General features: G+C 45.8%; 1 protein-coding gene across 2 annotated transcripts in view; it reads right to left on the minus strand.

Moving 5' to 3' along the window:
- LOC119391026 (phosphatidylinositol transfer protein alpha isoform) overlaps positions 1-20126 on the minus strand; it is a 129599-nt gene that overhangs the window by 62090 nt on the left and 47383 nt on the right. The window contains exons 4-5 of one of the 2 annotated variants that reach the window (XM_037658731.2): positions 19061-19141; positions 6867-6905 (exon numbers count right to left, since the gene is read on the minus strand). In XM_037658731.2, the coding sequence (XP_037514659.1) occupies positions 6867-6905; positions 19061-19141 (120 nt within the window). The remainder of the gene's footprint in view (positions 1-6866; positions 6906-19060; positions 19142-20126) is intronic. The other variant, XM_037658732.2, reaches the window with a different exon arrangement.

Genomic DNA, 20126 nt, shown 5'->3' on the forward strand with positions numbered 1-20126 from the left:
GGCTCTGACAACACAGGCGCGTGCGAACGGACGGGACTCGAGAAGAAGAAGAGGTGTGAGACTCTGGTAGAAAAACGGTGTTCTATATAGAGACATTCTCGTTGTAACTACTTGTTTGCAGGGCACAAGTTCGCCCGAATTAAAAGTGTTTTCTTAAACTGTGCGTGACAAATCTGGTGGAGGTGCGGGGTATGAACCCAAGCTCTTCTGAAGTTGGAGGAAGCAACCCGGAGCCAAGGAGACTCGGATCCATCGAGCTGACTCCTGTTCACCAGCGCAGCAGTCGTCGCCTACGTGGTGAGGACCCCGAGTTTTCTCCTTTGGATTCTACAAGAACAGCAGCAGCTGTTCACGGAGAAGCTACCGAGATGGCTTCTCAGGCGATGCCAGCGCAGATTGTAGTGGATCCGCCGATGACGCCCGAACCTTTCCACGGTGACGCATACGAAGACGCAGAGGACTGGCTCGGACGCTTTGAGCGCGTCGCGAGGGTCAACGGCTGGGATGAGGAACGCAAGCTACGACGTGTTTACTTCGCGTTGGAAGATTCTGCCAGAACGTGGTTCGAAAATCACGAGACAGCCATCTTGTCCTGGGATGACTTCCGACGGGAGCTGCTTGCTATGTACCCAAGTACAGATCGCAGGGAGAGAGCCGAAGCCGCTCTCCAAGCAAGAAACCAGCGGAATAATGAAAGTGTGGCCATGTATGTAGAGGACATGTCCCGTCTTTTCCACCGAGCAGATCCCAACATGAGCGAGGACAAAAAGCTTCGTCATCTGATGAGAGGCGTGAAACAGGAACTCTTTGCCGGTTTGGTTCGGAGTCCACCGTCCACCGTCGCTGAGTTCCGTTCTGAGGCGGCCACAATGGAAAGAACACTTCAACAACGAGCGAGGATGTACAATCGGGATCTGGGCATTGCCTCCGTAGACGCAGTGCCGACTGTATTCGGAAACAGCGTGGAGTTTTACGTGAACTGGTGCGATCTGTAGTGCGAGAGGAGCTCCAGAGGCAGCGGCTCGACCATCGCGCTCCAGCTGTATCGTCACTGGCCGACGTGGTGCGCGAGGAAGTCAGACTAGCGGTTCGAGATCCCCAGCCCATTCGGGAACCTCAGCACTATGCCCAGCCAGACGCGCCACCACAGCGACCGCAGAGAGTCTCATACGCCGATGCACTACTGCAGGGACCTCCGGTGCGTATGGACGTCGCAGCCACTTCTGTGTACAGCACTACGCCTCCGAACACGCTCCCGCCACCCGATAGGAGACCAAGGAAGACTGATATATGGCGCACTCCTGACAGAGTACCTCTTTGCTACCACTGCGGAGAGGCGGGTCACCTCTATCGAATGTGCCAATATCGCCAAGCAGGGCTTCGTGGTTTCGCAGCAAATGCACCTCGTCCTCGGAACGGTGAGCGTCCCTTCGAAATAGAACAGTATTTGTCAACTCGTCAAAGCCAGCATGACCTTCAGCAACATCAGCCTCGTTCCACAGTGCCTTTGAGATATCGGTCGCCGAGCCCCCGTCGGTCATCCGTCTCTCCCACTCCAAGGCGCCGTTCACAAAGCCCGCGTCGGGAAAACTAGAGTCAGCGACCTCTGGAGGTAAGGCCGCTGCCGACGCTAAAACAGAAGAACCTCCATCGCTGACTCCGAACGACGACGACGGACTAAAAAGCCGCTACAGTAACTGTGATGTCGCTTCCGACTTGGGTGTATTTGTTGACGGCTACGAAGTGAATGCACTAGTGGATACAGGTGCAGATTACTCAGTAATCAGTAGCGAGCTTGCCAGAACACTGAACAAGGTACTAACTCCTTGGAATAGACCGCAAGTTCGCACCGCAGGGGGACACCTCATCGACCCGAAGGGAATGTGCACTGCTAGAATCGGCATAAGAGGTTTCACATACGTCGCAAGTTTCATTGTACTGCCTGAATGCTCTAGAGACTTGATCATTGGTATGGACTTCCTGCAGGCTAACGGCGCTGTGATTAACTTGCCGGAAGCATGCGTCTCATTCTCAACAAGGCACGCCATCGCAACGTACAACACCGAAGAAAAAGTCAACGACCTCTGTATCGCGGACGACGACGTGGTGATACCTCCAAGGTCCAGCATAGCTGTCACAGTAAGGAGCAATGCGTTCAGTGACTATAAAGGGCTTGCAGACAGCAATGCCGGACTCATAGTCGAAAAAGGTATCTGCATGGCGAGAGGCCTCGTCGAGCTTAGTGGCGGATGTGCTAACGTTTTGCTCACCAACTTTGGGAATGAAGTACGACACCTTGCAAAAGGAACCGTCATTGCGAGCATCCATGACTACACCCACGTTACGGACCTCAGCACTTCCGAGGACTCATCACCTGGTTTCCAAGATGTGGATTCTGTCCTAGGATCCATTGACATCGAGCCAGGACTACTACCAAGCCAGAGGGAACAGATAGAGAACCTTGTAAGAGAATTCGCCGCATGCTTTTCTATGTCATCTAAGGTCCGACGTACGCCTGTTACCAAACATCGTATCATTGTGGACGAATCAGTCAGGCCTATACACCAGCACCCTTACAGGGTGTCACAAAAAGAGAGAGAAGCCATCGGGAATCAAGTCAGGGAAATGCTAAGAGACGACGTAATTCAGCCATCGGCGAGTCCATGGGCGTCGCCTGTGGTGCTTGTAAAGAAAAAAGACCAGTCGTTGCGCTTCTGTATAGATTACCGAAGGCTGAACTCCGTCACTAAGCGCGATGTTTATCCACTTCCGAGAATTGACGACACTTTGGATAGGCTACGAGATGCGAAGTTCTTTTCCTCCCTAGACCTAAAAAGTGGGTACTGGCAGATAGAAGTGGACGAACGAGATCGCGAGAAGACGGCATTCGTGACACCTGACGGGCTATATGAATTCAAGGTGCTTCCATTCGGCCTTTGTTCAGCTCCCGCAACGTTCCAGCGGATGATGGACAGCGTGCTGTCCGGACTGAAGTGGCAGTCCTGTCTCGTTTATCTTGATGATGTTGTGGTTTTTTCTGCTACGTTCGATCAGCATATGGAACGACTGCGAGCTGTGCTGAAAGCTATTAGTTCAGCAGATCTGACGATAAAGCCACAGAAATGTCATTTCGGCTTCCACGAGCTCCTTTTCCTCGGACATGTCATTAGTGCTGAAGGCATTCGCCCGGATCCTGAGAAGACAGCCGCAGTAGAAAAATTTCCAAAACCAACGGACAAAAAGGCAGTTAGACGGTTCCTGGGCCTCTGCGCTTATTACAGACGCTTTGTTCAAAATTTCTCGAAGATTGCTGAACCACTAACGCGGCTGACGAAGGAAGACACCCCTTTCATTTGGCAGAAGGAACAAGAGGATGCCTTCAATGAACTGCGACAGCGTCTTCAGAGTCATCCAGTTCTTGCACATTTTGATGAGGAAGCTGAAACGGATATTCACACAGACGCGAGCAATTTGGGTCTCGGGGCCGTCCTCATTCAATGGCAGGAAGGAGTAGAACGGGTCATTGCATACGCTAGTCGCACACTATCGAAGGCTGAGATAAACTACTCGACGACAGAAAAAGAATGTCTTGCGGTAGTGTGGGCCATCAGTAAATTTCGGCCGTACTTATATGGCAGACCTTTTCGAGCCATTAGCGACCACCATTCACTGTGTTGGCTGGCGAATCTCAAAGACCCGTCTGGACGTCTAGCCAGATGGAGCCTACGGCTGCAAGAGTATGATATCACGGTCGTATACAAGTCCGGGCACAAGCACAGTGATGCTGACTGTTTGTCGCGCGCACCGATTGAGTCTAGTGGCCCTACTTCCACGGAAAACGAACAAGACTTCCCTTTTTTGGGAGCTGTGACTTCGTCGCAGATGGCAAAACATCAGCAATCTGACCCTGAGTTAGTTATGCTAATGAAATACTTAGAGGGACAACCTGTTGATGTTCCACGTGTTTTTTCCCGTGGCTTGTCGTCATTCGTCATCAGAAATGACGTCTTGTACAAACGAAACTTTAAGCACAATACAGAGACATTCCTGCTTGTCGTCCCTTCAGTGTTACGACCCGAGATCTTGGAAGCGTACCACGATGACCCATCAGCAGGACACTTAGGAGTGACCAGAACATTAGCACGCATTCGCACGAAATATTACTGGCCGAAATTGTTGAATTCTGTGCAGCACTATGTAAGAACTTGCCGGGATTGCCAAAGGCGTAAAACACCACCGCTGAAACCAGCTGGTCTCCTCCAACCTATAGAGCCACCTGAAGCCCCATTTGCACAAGTGGGAATGGACTTACTCGGCCCATTTCCTACGTCGACGTCAGGGAAGCGATGGATCATCGTCGCAACGGACTATTTAACTCGATATGCCGAGACAGCGTCTCTTGTGAGGGGAACTGCTGCTGAAGTAGCCGAATTCTTCGTGACGAACATCGTACTGCGGCATGGCGCTCCTACAGTGCTGATAACAGACCGAGGAACCGCATTCACGGCTGATTTGACAAACTCCATTATGAGATTGACGCACACCAGTCACAGAAAAACAACAGCGTATCATCCCCAAGCAAATGGACTGACCGAACGGCTCAACAGAACGTTGACTGATATGTTGTCGATGTACGTGGACATAGAGCATCGAACTTGGGATAAAATATTACCGTATGCAACGTTCGCGTACAATACCGCTGTACAGGAGACGACTCGCATGACACCGTTTCAACTTGTTTTTGGCAGAACTGTTACCACGCCCCTAGATGCAATGCTGCCTGTTGATCAAAATTCTGACAACGACCAAAATACCAGTGACTTCACGCAAAGAGCCGAAGAAGCAAGACAGCTTGCGCGACATCGCATCCAGCAGCAACAAGAAGCCGACGCCCGTCGTTACAATTTACGACGAAGAGACGTCAAGTATGCTCCTGGAGACAAAGTATGGGTGTGGACTCCAGTACGTGTACGTGGGCTCTCCGAAAAACTACTCAGACGTTATTTTGGCCCCTATAAAGTACTTCGCCAGCTTGGTCCTCTCAACTACGAAGTTGTCCCAGAAGAGCAAGTAGCATCATCGAGGCGGCGGCATCGCACCGAAATTGTGCATGTCGTCCGAATGAAGCCGTACTACGACAGACAGTGATCAATCAGACACCACTGCTGGACGATGTCTACTTTCGTCAACAGCATCATGAATGCTACCCTGGAAACTACCTCATAGCAAGCATCGGGACGATGCATTCTCAGAAAGGGGGTAATGACGCAACCTACATTCAAAGTACGCGCGCCGGACGTTTCCTACAACCTTTCTAGTTGTCCACGGAAAGAGAAAGAGGATTACCGGTGGATGCCATGGGCTCTGACAACACAGGCGCGTGCGAACGGACGGGACTCGAGAAGAAGAAGAGGTGTGAGACTCTGGTAGAAAAACGGTGTTCTATATAGAGACATTCTCGTTGTAACTACTTGTTTGCAGGGCACAAGTTCGCCCGAATTAAAAGTGTTTTCTTAAACTGTGCGTGACAATATATAATCATATATATCAGTATCATATATATCAGTATAACTTCCATGAAATCAAACCTCTCCCTCCCATCATTATCATCGTGCAGAAAAGTGTCACGCATTGCCTTGTTTCATAAGACGTATCATCATCCTGCACTACGCGATCGCCTCATCCCTGAGCCATCTTATGTATCCCATCGCACAGATCATCGTCATAAAGTCGGACTCCCTTCATGTAATACTGCGCACTTTTATCATTCATTTCTACCACGAACCTCTCGCGATTGGAATGGCCTTCCCGCGGACGTCGTGAACATTATTCATCATGAACAGTTCCGTAATTCCATAGCTAACATTGTATACTCAGGCTCTTTGTAAACTCACTGTAAATTCACATTTTGCTCTATTGTTTCATGTGCGTTTTCTATTACTTTTTTTTGTTTTTTTTTTTCGTTCCTTTGTTTCTTGTTTTTTGTGTCAAAGTGTTGTTACCACTCCCCCTCTGTAATGCCTCTTGGCCCTGAGGGGTATAATAAAATGAAATGAAATGAAATATATAATCATTATCATATATCAATCCAGTAAGGACATTTTTATGAAATACATGACTCACACAAGGTAGTTTTATCAAGAACTTCCTATGAAAGAGTTTGTGAGGGGAGGTCGTGCCACCCCTTCCCCTAACTCGCGCCTCGGATCAATAAATATTGAGGTGGCACATGAATGCTAGTGCGCCGAGATATGTGTGAATAGACTCGAGTATAAACGTAAGCCGATATAAGGCTGACAGTAAGGCTGAAGATGAGTAGACAGGACCATAAGTCAGCAACAAAAGGTGGAGCTCACTCGGACTCAGACTCACTAATATTGTCTTCAACCAGACTCACCCCGACTCAAACATGCCAAAATATTACTCGGCCGGACTCACTCAGACTCAGATTCACGGCCCGATCCGAGTCTGAGCGAGTCTCAATGAGTCGACTCACGAGCAAGTTTGCCGACCTATGGCTGTAACTGTAAGTTTCATTTTTCTGTACAGACATTTGTTATGTAACACTCGTTGTAATGCCCTCAGGCCTTGGAAGTATGCTAAGTAAGTTTTTGTGCATACAAGCACAGATATGGAAGCTCGCACATTAGCTTCAATTACTAAGGACTTGATCGTAAAGAGAAACGTGGCTCATAAATTAAAGCACGTGAGTTGCAGTAGAGCATCGTAAACACCGCATGCACAAAGACAGCCCTTCCCTTGGCCAGCTACAAGTGCATTGTAACAGGAGAGTGAGCGTTAGTGGAAGCATGCAGAGCAGCCACACACACAAGACAAAAAAAACATGGGGCAAAGGTCACTACTACCTCTCCTGCGCCGCAACCAGCATGCCGCCTGCGTCCATCCTGGAAGGCGCACACATTCAGGCCTTTGACAAAGGGTCGGCATGAGGAGGAAGAAAAAAAAAGAGGAGCACAGCGTGCGCACTGCCTCGCTCACACGACGAGGAACTACTACTCTCAAGCAAACAACACTGCGATGAATGCGGCACACACATGGCTTAATCAAGACGGCAACTGTACAAGCGAGAGGCAAAGTTAGGATGTAATGAAAGAAAAACAGCGCAGGTATTCTACTATACTCTGAGTGAAAAGATTCACAATAATTTACAAAACACATTAGTTATCGCATCACTCTCTTCTAGTGCCAATTTTGTTTGCTGCTTGGGCGGAGTTTCCAGTGCGTAGGAGCGGTGTAGCTTTCAATAAATATGAACATCACATCAGAGCTTGTCTCACTTTCTTGCCATGCTGTTGTGCATTGCATTCATCACAATGAACATCAAACAACTTGCCAAACCGCAGATGATGCTGTGCAACACTGTGGCTGCATGTTACTGCGTGCAAACGCCAGCTGACAACCGTGCACACTCTCTGCAGCCAGAGTCTGCTTCCTAAAAGCTGCATGTTCCTGTCACTACAAAGCAGCTTCTATGGTGCAAGCTGCCCCTGTCTGCTTGGTATCAACAGGCTTCTTAAGTGCTGGTGGTCAAAACTGACAGAACTCCATTCCAGAAAACTTACTCCTTGAATACATTGCTCTCAAAAAGTTGGTCATCCAGCATAATTAAATGGGACTACAAAAGCATTGTACTTCAGAAACCATAGCGCACTAAATGAACATGAGAGCCCATTCATTTAGTCATCATCGTTATCAGCCTGACTGCGCCCACTGCAGGGCCATGTCATACCGCCAATCCTGTGCTTGCTTCGGCCACGTTACAAACTTCTTAACAATCTCATCTGCCCACCTTACTTTCGGTCTCCCCCTCGCACGTCTCCTTTCTCTTGGAATCCAGTCTGTCACTCTTAATGGCCGGCGGTTATCTAGCCCACACGCTACATGCCCTGTCCATTTCTTCATTTCGACTAAGATGTCCTTAACACCCGTTTGGTACCTGGCCCACTCTGCTCTCTTCTTGTCCCTCAAGGTTACACCCATTGTATTGCTTTCCATTGCATCCAGGTTTCTGCTCCGTAGGTGAGTACCGGTAAGATTCACCTTTCTCTTCAGTGACAGTGGTGAACCACCATTCGTGATTTGAGAATGCCTGCCGAACGTGCTCCGTCCCATCCTTGTTCTTCTAGTTCGGCTCTGCGCTTACTGCCTGTCCTAAGGAATACAAATTCCAGTGCCTCGCTACCTATCGCAAAGCACTGTTCTCTTCAGAGACTGCTGCACATTGGTTTGTACTGTGGTTTTTGAAGTACGACAAACTAAACATGCCCTAATGTCCTCCCTTCTGAAGTACTCCGAAAGCACACATGCAATAATTACAGTCTACGACACACAATGATGGCACATGTGAACATTTGACACACAACATATGCACATGTGAACATTCTTATGTAAACTGTCCACACAATTTGTCTTTACATGCAACAAATACAAACTTATATCATTGCATACACCGCACATATCTTGACATATATTGTGATATATATCATAAAAATACTTGCATGATCACATACACACGTGCATCATAAATTGTGCACAATGACAGACATGTGTGTTGTCAAAGCGTATTATGTACTGCTTACAATGCAAGTATAACATTATTGTCCTATCTATCTTAAGTGAAACGCGGTGGATAGAACACTCATGTTATATGAATGTCACGAGAGAACGGCAAAAATGTGCCCAACATTGTGGGATGACAGTGCAGCCCAATAAGATGACGACATTGTAGTTAGCAAACTACGCTAAATCTTGGCCAACAACAGCTCGCACACACGGTGCCGGTGTACAGTTTTTTTAGAGGCAGCATGCAAGCATCCTCGGAAGAGGATATGGACACTTAGTGTGCAACAGCAACAAAATTTGGTACAGTTGTGACTAATTTAAACAAAATAGTAAAGGTGTGAGGGTGCAAGCTGTGATGTAGTAAAGCAACAAAAAGGGAGATGGCATACTGCAAACTAAAGCACAGTATGCTGGCCGGCTCCAAGCAGCGTCATCTAGCAATGGATCGCTGAAAGCATATACAGGACATGTGCCAGTAAATGCACGTTTGTGGCTAAACACCTTGAAAAATGTTGTTCCACCTTAAGCGACTGTTCCCTCAAGGCCAAACTATATGCAGCGTTCCTGGCGGCGCTTTCCCGGCGTTCCTTTCCTCGGCGTCGATGCTATAGGTGACCAAAACGCCCACCTCAGGACAGTTCAGACATCAGCAGCGTCTGTGCCAGAAGCAGTTCAATGGACACAGAACCAATCAGCGTGTGGCTGGCAGTGACTTCCGCTACGTAACGGCGTCGTCGCTGCTGCTAAAATGGCTGCCGCCCGCCTCTGATCTAATAAGTCGTCGCCGTGCACTGTGTGGCCTTTCAGTTCTTAACTGATGCTTGTATTTGACTTAACTTGTTCCCTAGAAGCTTCAACAGCAAAGCGCCCGTGATATCTTTGAACTCTTTCCGAGAGCAGTACTCAAGTTCATCGGTAGGCTTAGCAGGAATAAGTGTATTGGCCGAATATGTGGCCTCAAAGATATGTGACAACTTCAAGCTCAAAGGCCATATATTACGAGTTTGTGGTTCTTCTTAAAGGGACACTAAAGGCAAATAACAATGTCAGAGTGAAAGCTCAATGTATGACATCTAAAACGGCAATATTATCAACAGCAGTGCCCTACTTACCGAGAAATTAAGCTAAATGTATCACACGACGTGCGCCACGAGTGGGACATTTTGGAAATGATCCCGATGACGTGAGAGCGTCCGACTACAATTAATCACTAGTAATCAAACTAGCAGCAATAAAAAAAGAACCTTCCGTTCATCAAGAGACGTAATAAAATGCTGCTCGTTCGTTTCTGTTTGATTCATGGAAAAAAGAACCTCTGTGGCGTTGCCATGGGCAACGGCGCGCGTGGTTCAAAAGTTCCGTTTTCGCCGAACTGCGCTTCGCCCGGCGCCTTACTTCGCTCACGCGGTCGCGTCTCAGTGGTAGTTTCGGTATCGCGTACTGCCGCGTGTGTTTTGCATGCTCGTGAAAGTCGCTCTGACAGAAACTTCGACAAAATGCCGCATGCATGTGATGTTGCCGGATGCCCGAATGGTGCACACCACCAGTGCACGCCGCTGCACAGTAAAGGCGGGCAACGTTGGGCACTGCAACAGTGACGTGAGAAAGACCACTTTCAGGCGGGTGATTTGAAGTGCGCTAACGTGATGCGGACCACTAAAACGTGATTTAATTTCAAAATATGCACTTCCTTGGCACAAAAGTAGCACTGCGAGGTTTCTGGACCGCTATTTCAACAATCAACGTCGACTTAATATTTGCCTTTAGTGTCCCTTTAATGCCAATAGCTGGCGCTACAAGTAAAAAAAAAAATAGACCTTTCGGCGGCACTGCGACTTGTTTTTTGCACTACAAAACTGCAAATGAGACATAAAAGCTATAATCAGGAATATATCTTATTGGTCCTTGGACGGAAACTGTACACTGCTTTACGAGGTCTCAGGTTCATTCCCTCTGGTCACACTGAGCGACACTGAGCTGACGCTGGCTTTAACGCTCCTCATATGGTTTGCCGCTCTCTCTGGTGGCGTTGATGCGCCGCCACAAATGGTGCATATGTTTCAGCCTTAAGCGCGCTGTTCGTTGTCTTCTTCCATGCAGCCGCCAGAATTGCCAGTGCTCCCACAGCTTACCCTCAAGTGGTTTTGAGGCTCTTGTACAAACAAAATTGAGCAGCACGAGCACTTAGGATCACAAGTCCTTAGGATCAATAGCTGGCCAATTAAAGTAGTCTGCATAAAGTAATTTATTATAAAATCCTTGATATGCACACCACCTAAGATCACAATGGCACTGCCAATAGAGTTTCCTGCCACCCTTGCCCAAGGTGAAAGACGTCACAAGCTAACCAATGCAATTGGTTGTCTGAATGACATCAAAACAATTTTGCCAACCTAATTAGTTTGCAACAGCTGTAACACTTTATAATTTGTTCAGTTAAAAGAAAACTGCACAAGGAAGAGATTACGCTATCACAACTAACTACTAGACTTGGCAACTTTCGGGGGGTGCAACGTGCTCCATGTTGACGTGAGCAGCACTACCAGTGTTGATCTCGAGGTTTCTTCTGAATAACGCCCCGAACCACTCTTGCTGTATCGTGGGCTGCAAACGTAGCGATTGTTGCCATGGGGCAATCGCAACATTGCGTGCCCGTGCAAGGCAACCGGCGAGCAGCAGAGTGGCATAGGGCTCGTTATATATGCCAGGATCACTTCTCACCGTTAGGATAACACCTCCATTCCTGTATTTATTGCTTAATGACAATCGCCATGAGTTTTAGTTTGTCTGCTAGCTTCTTAGCATTTGCAGATTATCAGCTTCCCGAATGAAAAGATTTGAGCAACCAGTGGCCAGGATTTTCGTGCCACCTGGTGGCATAGACCGCATGTGCACAGGTGGCTGACCGCAGGAGATGGAGCTTAGCCCCGGCCACTGATCTCTAGCAAAGCGGAGAAAAACTGCCAAGGAGGAGGTAACATTTCAAATGGGCCTGCAGTTCTGCAGAGAGAATTTGATAATGTTGGGCTTGCACAGATTGCAAACACTGTTTCAGGGTCCATTTTGTAGATGGTGCTTTAGAATGCTCAACAGGCCTGTTAAAATGTGCCCATTCTGATATTTTTTTAAATTGTGAAATACCCCGAAGAAAAGAATCACTTACTCGGCAAGAATCTGATGCAAGTTAGTTGGTTCACGATCTTGAACAAGTTTATTTCGGTGCGAAACAGATGAGTGCGAAAGACCGAGAAACAAGGAGACAACGCTCGTCTGCGTCTCCTTGTTTCTCGGTCTCTTGTCCTCATCTGTTTTGCACTGAAAAAAAGCTGCTCAAGATCACACACTCAAGATCACTCACTTTCAGCCGAACCTAAGTTCACACTGACCGGCCCAAAAAAAGCTACAAGCATAGGAATATGTAACTTGTACCACTGCTTACTACTGGGAACATGTTACAGCAATTCAGAACAGTGTGCCAGCCTTGCAGTGTCACTTTCTCATCTGCTTGCAATGTTTGTCTATGACACTAAGCTCTTGTGCTCTATATATAAACAAATGCATGCAGCAGAGAGAAGCAAAGCATGCAACTACATACTAACTGTCAACGACACTACAATGTGCAACAGTGCAGCAAGGATGAAGCTACGTTTCACACTGCCACTAACTGAGAGTGCATTTAAAGAGCTAATGTGCCGCTTTATCTCAGTGCATATGTGCTGCCTCGTCAAAATGTTGCTGCCTCGATCATGAACTGAACTTAGAACCCGGAAAAGCACTTCGCAGCCCTGCCTAACAATGTTCTCAGTTAAAGGTGCTGAATGTGCCTCAGCTTGCCCTGCATATTAATGTAAGCCTGGTCGGTTGCTCACTGCCCAGGAAGGTGGCATCTGTCATTCAAATGCACTTTGTTTCACGAGTGAGCACAGTGTGAACACTAGAATTCTAGTGTGAATACTAGAATTCAGCGCTTTTTAGTAAAGCATTCCGGGTTAAATCTGGCCCATGATGCTAGCTGTGTCAGAAAGCACGATTAAAGGTAGGCATCACATCATTAAATAGAGAAAAAAAAAAGGTGATAATCATGAAGCCACAGCTGCATCCTTTCATTACGCTGTGTGAAAGCCTTTACAGAGAAGACAATTTGGCATACTTGCCCAGTTACTTTGGTTTTCCATGTCTTGTTTCAATGGAATCATTTTTCTGTCATTAATTTAAGAAGCAGCCAAATGTTATTAGCCATTTCATTGACATAGCAAAGGTGGCAGAAGACTTCTAGTCTGAACTGTACAGCAGCTTATGGATAAGTCATCCAACCTTACCAAGTGAAATGAAAGCCAAACTGGAGACTGTCAAATTTCACCATTTTGTCAAATTCTGCAATGGCAGAATTTCAAGCCAATCAGAGAGGTCATAGCCGCCCTCTGGGCCAATTGGAGTCGACAAATGACGGAATTCTACAGTGCCTAGAATAGCACCCCACAGAACCAAAGTTCCCCTGTGTAGTTATAGATGAGGTTGGAAAGGCCATGTCCTGCACAAAGGCAACAGGAGAAAACTGCACAGCAGTCGCTTTGATCAAAGAGGAAGGGAACACACCATTCTACACAAAATGGCTTAAAGACCTCAGATGTATCACCGAGATGGAAAAACACCAATTTAATTGTTGCATTTCCCGCGCCCGTCCCACAGAAAGAAGAAAGCACAGCGTGCGGCTGTGCTTGTGAGCTCGTTCTACCAGGAACCCAGGAGCTTTGACGTGCATATGCGGACACCAATAAACGTCCGTTTGAGCCGTTCTTTGTGCCACACATTTTACATAATAATCATCATCAGAAAGCAATTAGAGGCCCACTTTCACTTTTCTACAAATTATTCGCAAAAGTAATTTGGATACGACAAACACGACAAAGAGCACGAGCTCTTTTCATCCTCTTCTTCTGCTTTGCTCCCAGAACACTCGCGCCAATTTGTCCGGCAAGGGGGAAGCACAAAGCAGAGGAGAGATGTACGGGTGAGGAGGAGGTCGAAGAAATAAAGATGTAAAGAATTGGCAAAAAAATATTTCTCACGAGGTGGTAGGATTCGCACTTGCGTACCCACAATTCTGAGGTGAGCGTCTTAACTGCTCGGCTATCCAGGCACGCCAACAGAACACCTTGCATAGTATCGTATAGCACGGGGGTAGAAAAGCCCAAGTGAGGAGGGAAGAGAGTGAGAGAATAAGGACGAGGGGAATCGAGACTGAGATAGGAAAGAAATAGCATTGTAATGTTGCTGCTCTGGGCGAAATGCACGAAGGACTAACGAAAAAAGGGGCCAACACAAGTGGTCCTCTCCCCGTTTTGGGGACAAGCATCCCCAAAAAAGGGGACGGGACCACTTGTCCCGTCCCCTTTTTTCGTTAGTCCTTCGTGCATTTTGCCCAGAGCAGCAACATTACAATGCCGTACCAACTAGCCCAAGTTGAAGCTTCGCTGAAAGAAATAGATATAAACAGACAAAGACAGAGAGAAAACAAAGAAGATCGCCCAGAGAAATATAGACAGGTTTCCCAGTGCTTCGCTGTGTCAAGCCTTGCGCGACTTAGTGCAAACTTGCCGCATTTTTTTTCTTGCCATTTTCTGTCACTGACTTCAGTTCTATTGCTGTACATTGAAGGCTGTCCACTTAGACAAATGCATTCTAGCATCTTGCAAGACAGTCTTGTACAAGTTTTTTCTCTCGACTCTTCTTCATTATCCGTGCAGATTAGCGAGTCATCTAGATAAAAGTCATTTTTTAATATCTGGGCTATCAGACACCAATCTTTTACGTGTAGAAGATGATGCAACTTTTCATGCAGCTTTTTTTTTTTTCTTATGCTGTAGAGGAGAATTGCTGATATGATCCTTTTTTTTTTGTTCTTGCCTTTCCTTGTGTTAAAAATGAAATACAAGCTTGCGGACACCATTACGACTTGGACAGGTGGGCTGCATAGTGTAAAATTTGGGCACACCACACGAAGACAATGGAAAAAGTACACAAGGACCAGTGCAGACTAACAACTGACCTTTATTCCATAAGAAAGGACATATTACATGCCCGATAACCAGTTATAATCACTGCGCATGAGCAACACAGCACCGCATATTCCTAGACATAAAAACGATCAAGTCATTAACAAAACGATACACTTCACATCTTGTTTAGCAAGTTAATTTCATCTTCATTCAACGCGGTGGATGGATGACTAACACATGAGTCTCGAAGTCTGCAAACATGCCAAGCTTCTACAATCTCTCTTGTCGTCTCATTATGGTGAACATACAAAACAGGAGTTTGATTACACAATGGACCACCCTTCAGGTTGACCAAGTGTTATTTTTTATTAAATGTAATATTTTTTTTATGAAATAAGCAATGTCTTCCTAATAAAATCCATGAGTAGTGAATCCTGTTCAGACTGGCTCATGTTTATCGCGTGCGACCAAGAAAATACTCGTGTCATGTTGGAAAATGCAGGACAGTGAAAGTGACCCCCTTACATTTGCATATGGGTCATTCCATGCCAAATCACCCAGCGTTTTTCCGACCATCACCAATATGGATGAAAAAATTTCCACGTTGTCCTGAAGTTCAAAACTCGTTCTGCTCGTTTATTTCTGTTGCCAAAAATTTTCCCGCCTGTTTGTGAGTCTGTAGTTTTGCGCCGACTGAGCTAAAGAGCATCAAACAACAATTTTTTTTCAAAGGGTGTTTATAAGATGCACTCGATAAAATGGTATTTCCGACAAGCTAATGAAGTGATGTAACTGTAAAAATAATGACTTGTTTATGTATATCGATTCTTCGAGGGCTTTTCGCACGAGTGAAATTGAATAAAGTTGCAAAGTTTGATATTTTTTTCCAGGAAAAAGGCAAACTCAATGGGTAGAAATTAATTATATACTGGAAGCCTAATCGACATACTACAAAAGAAAAATAATTTAGTCGCCGAAGGTGTAGCAAATCGTCTGAAAAAAAATTGCGAATTTCACTTTTTTTGTGAAAAGCTCTTGTATTCATCGTCAAAAAACTTGCCTTGGTGGTCGGACTAAAAATATGCACGATGCTTCATTTGAAAGCTCTATGTATTAGCTAAACATAGACAAAGTTACAAAAGGGTATTATTTTAACTTGAGAAATATTTTTTTGAAGCTTTGTATCTCCACCAGCTTTTCGCTGACGTAACTCAAGCGGCATGAAGCACTCGCAAAGGCAATCTTCAGCCCATGCCCACTGACCTGGGATGCAGATGTCAAGCATGGTGCTGTCTATAAAGCAACCCCATTTCCTTTTCCATTACTTTATAGACAGCACCATGTTTGACGTCTGCATCCCAGGTCAGTGGGCATTGGCTGAAGATTGCCTTTGCGAGGGCTTCATGCCGCTTCGGTTACGTCGGCAAAAAGCTGGTGGAGATACAAAATTTCAAAAAAATATTTCTCAAGTTAAAATAATACCCTTTTGTAACTTTGTCTATGTTTAGCTAATACATAAAGCTTTCAAATGAAGCATCGTGCATATTTTTAGTCCGACCACCAAGGCAAGTTTTTTGACGATGAATACAAGAGCTTTTCACAAAAAAAGTGAAATTCGCAATTTTTTTTCAGACGATTTGCTACACCTTCGGCGACTAAATTATTTTTCTTTTGTAGTATGTCGATTAGGCTTCCAGTATATAATTAATTTCTACCCTTTGAGTTTGCCTTTTTCCTGGAAAAAAATATCAAACTTTGCAACTTTATTCAATTTTGCTCGTGCGAAAAGCCCTCGAAGAATCGATATACATAAACAAGTCATTATTTTTACAGTTACATCACTTCATTAGCTTGTCGGAAATACCATTTTATCGAGTGCATCCCGTAAACATCCTTTGAAAAAAATCTATGTTTGATGCCCTTTAGCTAAGTCGGCGCAAAACTACAGACTCTCACAAACAGGCGGGACAATTTTTGGCAACAGAAATAAATGAGCAGAACGAGTTTTGAACTTCGAGAAAAGCGTGGAAATTTTTTCAGCCATATTTGTGATGGTTGGAAAAACGCTGGGTGATTTGGCATGGAATGACCCATATACATGATGCTCTGTTAAATACAGACTAACTCACGTACAACATTGCAGTAGGCACAGCTGAACTACAGAAACATCGTAACCACAGAGCCGAAAGTATAGGGTCTATGCTGATATCTGTGGCCCTGGACAAGTGATGATCCCTTTGGTGATGTGAAAGCAAACAAAAGGTTACTCTCGTTGGTGCCATCATCTTTTCAGGAAATGTAAGTGCATTTGTGTAATCATATGTGTAATATACCATTGTCACACGGGATGAATTTCATTTTTACGGAAGGTAAGAACAACAAAAGAAAAAGGATCGTATCAGCAATTCTCAATTACAGCATTTACCATTACTTTCGACCCGCTCCAGGTCAGATTTCTGCTTGCCATTACGAATTATCGTAGCCACACGATCTGACTACCTCGGCACCATCATACTGATTGTGATGCACCACTCATAGGACTATGACCGAGATGTACAAATCGCAGTTGACTGGATCCAGGTCGAGTAAAATTCCCAGCGAATGTTCCCGTATGCAGCGACGAATCCGAGTTGGACTTTATCGCGATCGAAATTGCCGTGAGGCATTCTTACAAAAAGATTTATCCTGCCTACATGTCAACTTTAGCCGATTGTTCTAAATTGGCAAGTTGGGTCTGTCGAACGATATTCAATTTGACTTTTCTGTTTCGCAAATTTGATGGTTAAGCACAGAATGCCAAAAACTAGCAGACGACATAAGTACTAGATAAGTGTTAAATGCTTCGTCGTTTTGTAGTGCTGAGCCAGTTCAGGATTCTCTGCAGGCAGTAATTTGACGCTAACTTTTCCTCCGTCAGGTCAAGTGTTTTAATGAACGCTTTAAAAGCAACGAAGAACACTGGATTCACAGCAGAAAGTGTAGTGCTGTGCAGCTAAAAGCGGACACGCGACGCACCTTAAGAGTTGCAGCGCCGCCATGCGGCGACTGTGGAAGGCCACGCGAGGCCGTGCCATCAGCACACTAGCCAGTATATTCCTGGCACTATAGAAGCGCACTCTATGAATTCGGCTCCGTCGAGCGCGCCCGGCAGTGCGCAGTCTGGCAACAGAGACAAAGTGCACGGAGTGGTTGAGGTCTGTTCCACCAGGCGCCGCCACACTACCAGCCATTCTTATTTTATTCTCTTGTACGGCAACAATCCCATATAAACTCAAGCAATATGGTTTTGTCTTCAGGGGTGAAGTTACAGCAGCAGACGCGTGTATCCTGGCATTGATTAGATTGCGAGAGCTCAACGCTCACTGCAGCAACAAGCTGAAGGGACTCCACCCGCCAGACGCTGTACAAGCCTTACATGATGTTGCAGCTTCACAAGTTGCCAATCGCTAGATTTGCGGCACACAACTTAGCTAGGGCAATTCATGGTGTCTGAGTAAAGCAACCCTGAGATAAACGCAGTCGCGCAGGTCACTCAACGTGGAGCACGTTGTAACACAGGCAGACGACGCTTGCCGTTAACCGGAGGTTCAGTGCACTGGACATAACCAAACTGATCGGTCGCAGTTGCTACACAACATGAAACAATGCTACGTAAAAAAGGAGTGAGAAATTGAAAATTCTGGCATAGCCACTGCGATCTATAGTGATTCACATGTTTAAAGTCTTGTAATAAATTGTTGACACAGAGAGCTTAAATTTGTCTGTACAAAACCTGCACTTACGGTAATTTCATCAAAATCTGGGATGGTGACCGATACATTCCTATCTGGACACAACCCGCTGTTTGCTACAGTTCTATTCATTGCCCTTTTTTCATTCCAAGAGAAAACCAGCATTTCAGCTTCATAACGACCACCTTTCTCTTCTGCATAGCATTCAAAATGTCACGTTCTATCGTTACACAAGTCAGCCACATTCCACTAAATTTTCCTTCCGAGTTTCTTTGCCAGGACAGTACGATGCTACCGCCATAATGATCCATAAGTGAAACAGACAAGAATGAATGGTCCCCGAAGAGCAAGACAACTGTAAGAGACAGACTGCACTTATCTCAAGCAATGACAACGGCCAACAATGGCAGCCTCCATAGCTGAAGCATGGACAAAGAGTAAACTCTTCTTGCGGAAAATGCCATGAGCAGAAGGCACAGACGACAACTAAAGAGAAAGCAACGCACTGCTTGGGCACAGAGTCTGTCGGGGACTGCCAGCACCACCACACTTAACAGCCAAATGAGCATCCCACAGAAATCTAGAAAGGCAAGCATGCAAGAAGCTTTCTTATCCATTATTACTCCAAGAACCACACTTCTCCAAGAACTACACTGAAGTAATTTGAGCACATCAAGCTAAAAAGGTGTTCTCCACTACTTTTACTCATCTATAATGAGACAACGTGTGCACTGGAGTTGCACTCACCTTTGGCAACACTGGGTCACTGGCAATGTCGATGACATCCACCTCTCGAATTTTGAGTTTCTCCGGTGGCAGCTCATGAACCTGCGTCATCACAGGAGCTTCATGAGTATGCAGAGCATTTAAGATGACTGAGCAAATGTGGGCATAAAACATGCCTTAATTTTTAAGCACAACAAACTTCTTTGCCTTCTGTACATGGTTTCAGATGCAGAATCTAGAATCTAAAAAAATTTGAGAGATCCCACACTTAGTGGGAATCTGTTTCATGCAAAGCAGTCAGCGAGTAGTTCTATGTTGCATTTCTTGGCTTTGAGCCAAGCATTATGAGGCGGATAGACGTGTTTCTGTAAGTGTAGTCGTTGTGCAAAAGAGTGCTAAGCCGGGCTAGTTGGCAAGAGTTCATAGTTAATTTACAGCGCGAAAAACGAGAGACAAAAGAAGAAATACTACACAGGACAAGCCCACTATGTCGTTGTGTGCACATAGTGGGCTTACCAGGCACGTCGACAAGACTGGTGTTTAAAGGGTAACTTATGATCTGATGTAACGTCAGCACACACGCCAATGCACTTTACGGTGCGGTGATGTGAATATCATAAGTAACTTTCGTTAGTGTATTCCCCCGGGGTCGAGCAACACTTGAATATAACTTGCCGAATCATAGGAATACAAATGTAATATTTATTAGACTGCTCTAAAACCGGAGCCAACACTGGAATCACAATTGAAGTTAACCAGACATGACTCCTGTATCGTAGGAATACATTTGTAATGTTTGTTGCTTTGTTGTAAAATTAGATAGCCAGCACTACCACAACTGATGCTGCACAGACGTTACGCCTGCATAGGTTTTCCAAAGCACTTTCTAGACCTTGCGTGGCTCTGTGGTAGAATACCTGACTGCCACGCAGAACGCTTGGGTTCGATTCCTTCTGGGATCGCAATTTTTATTCTTTGCATCCGTTGGCTCAACGCTACCGATGTCGGTTTTTCTTAACGCTCTTGCCTTTACATTATCAATGCCTGTTCTCGCCGTTCCTAGGCAGATACGAACTGTCAGTCAGCT

This window comes from Rhipicephalus sanguineus, chromosome 4 (genome assembly GCF_013339695.2).
Source record: "Rhipicephalus sanguineus isolate Rsan-2018 chromosome 4, BIME_Rsan_1.4, whole genome shotgun sequence".
Lineage (NCBI taxonomy): Eukaryota > Metazoa > Arthropoda > Arachnida > Ixodida > Ixodidae > Rhipicephalus > Rhipicephalus sanguineus.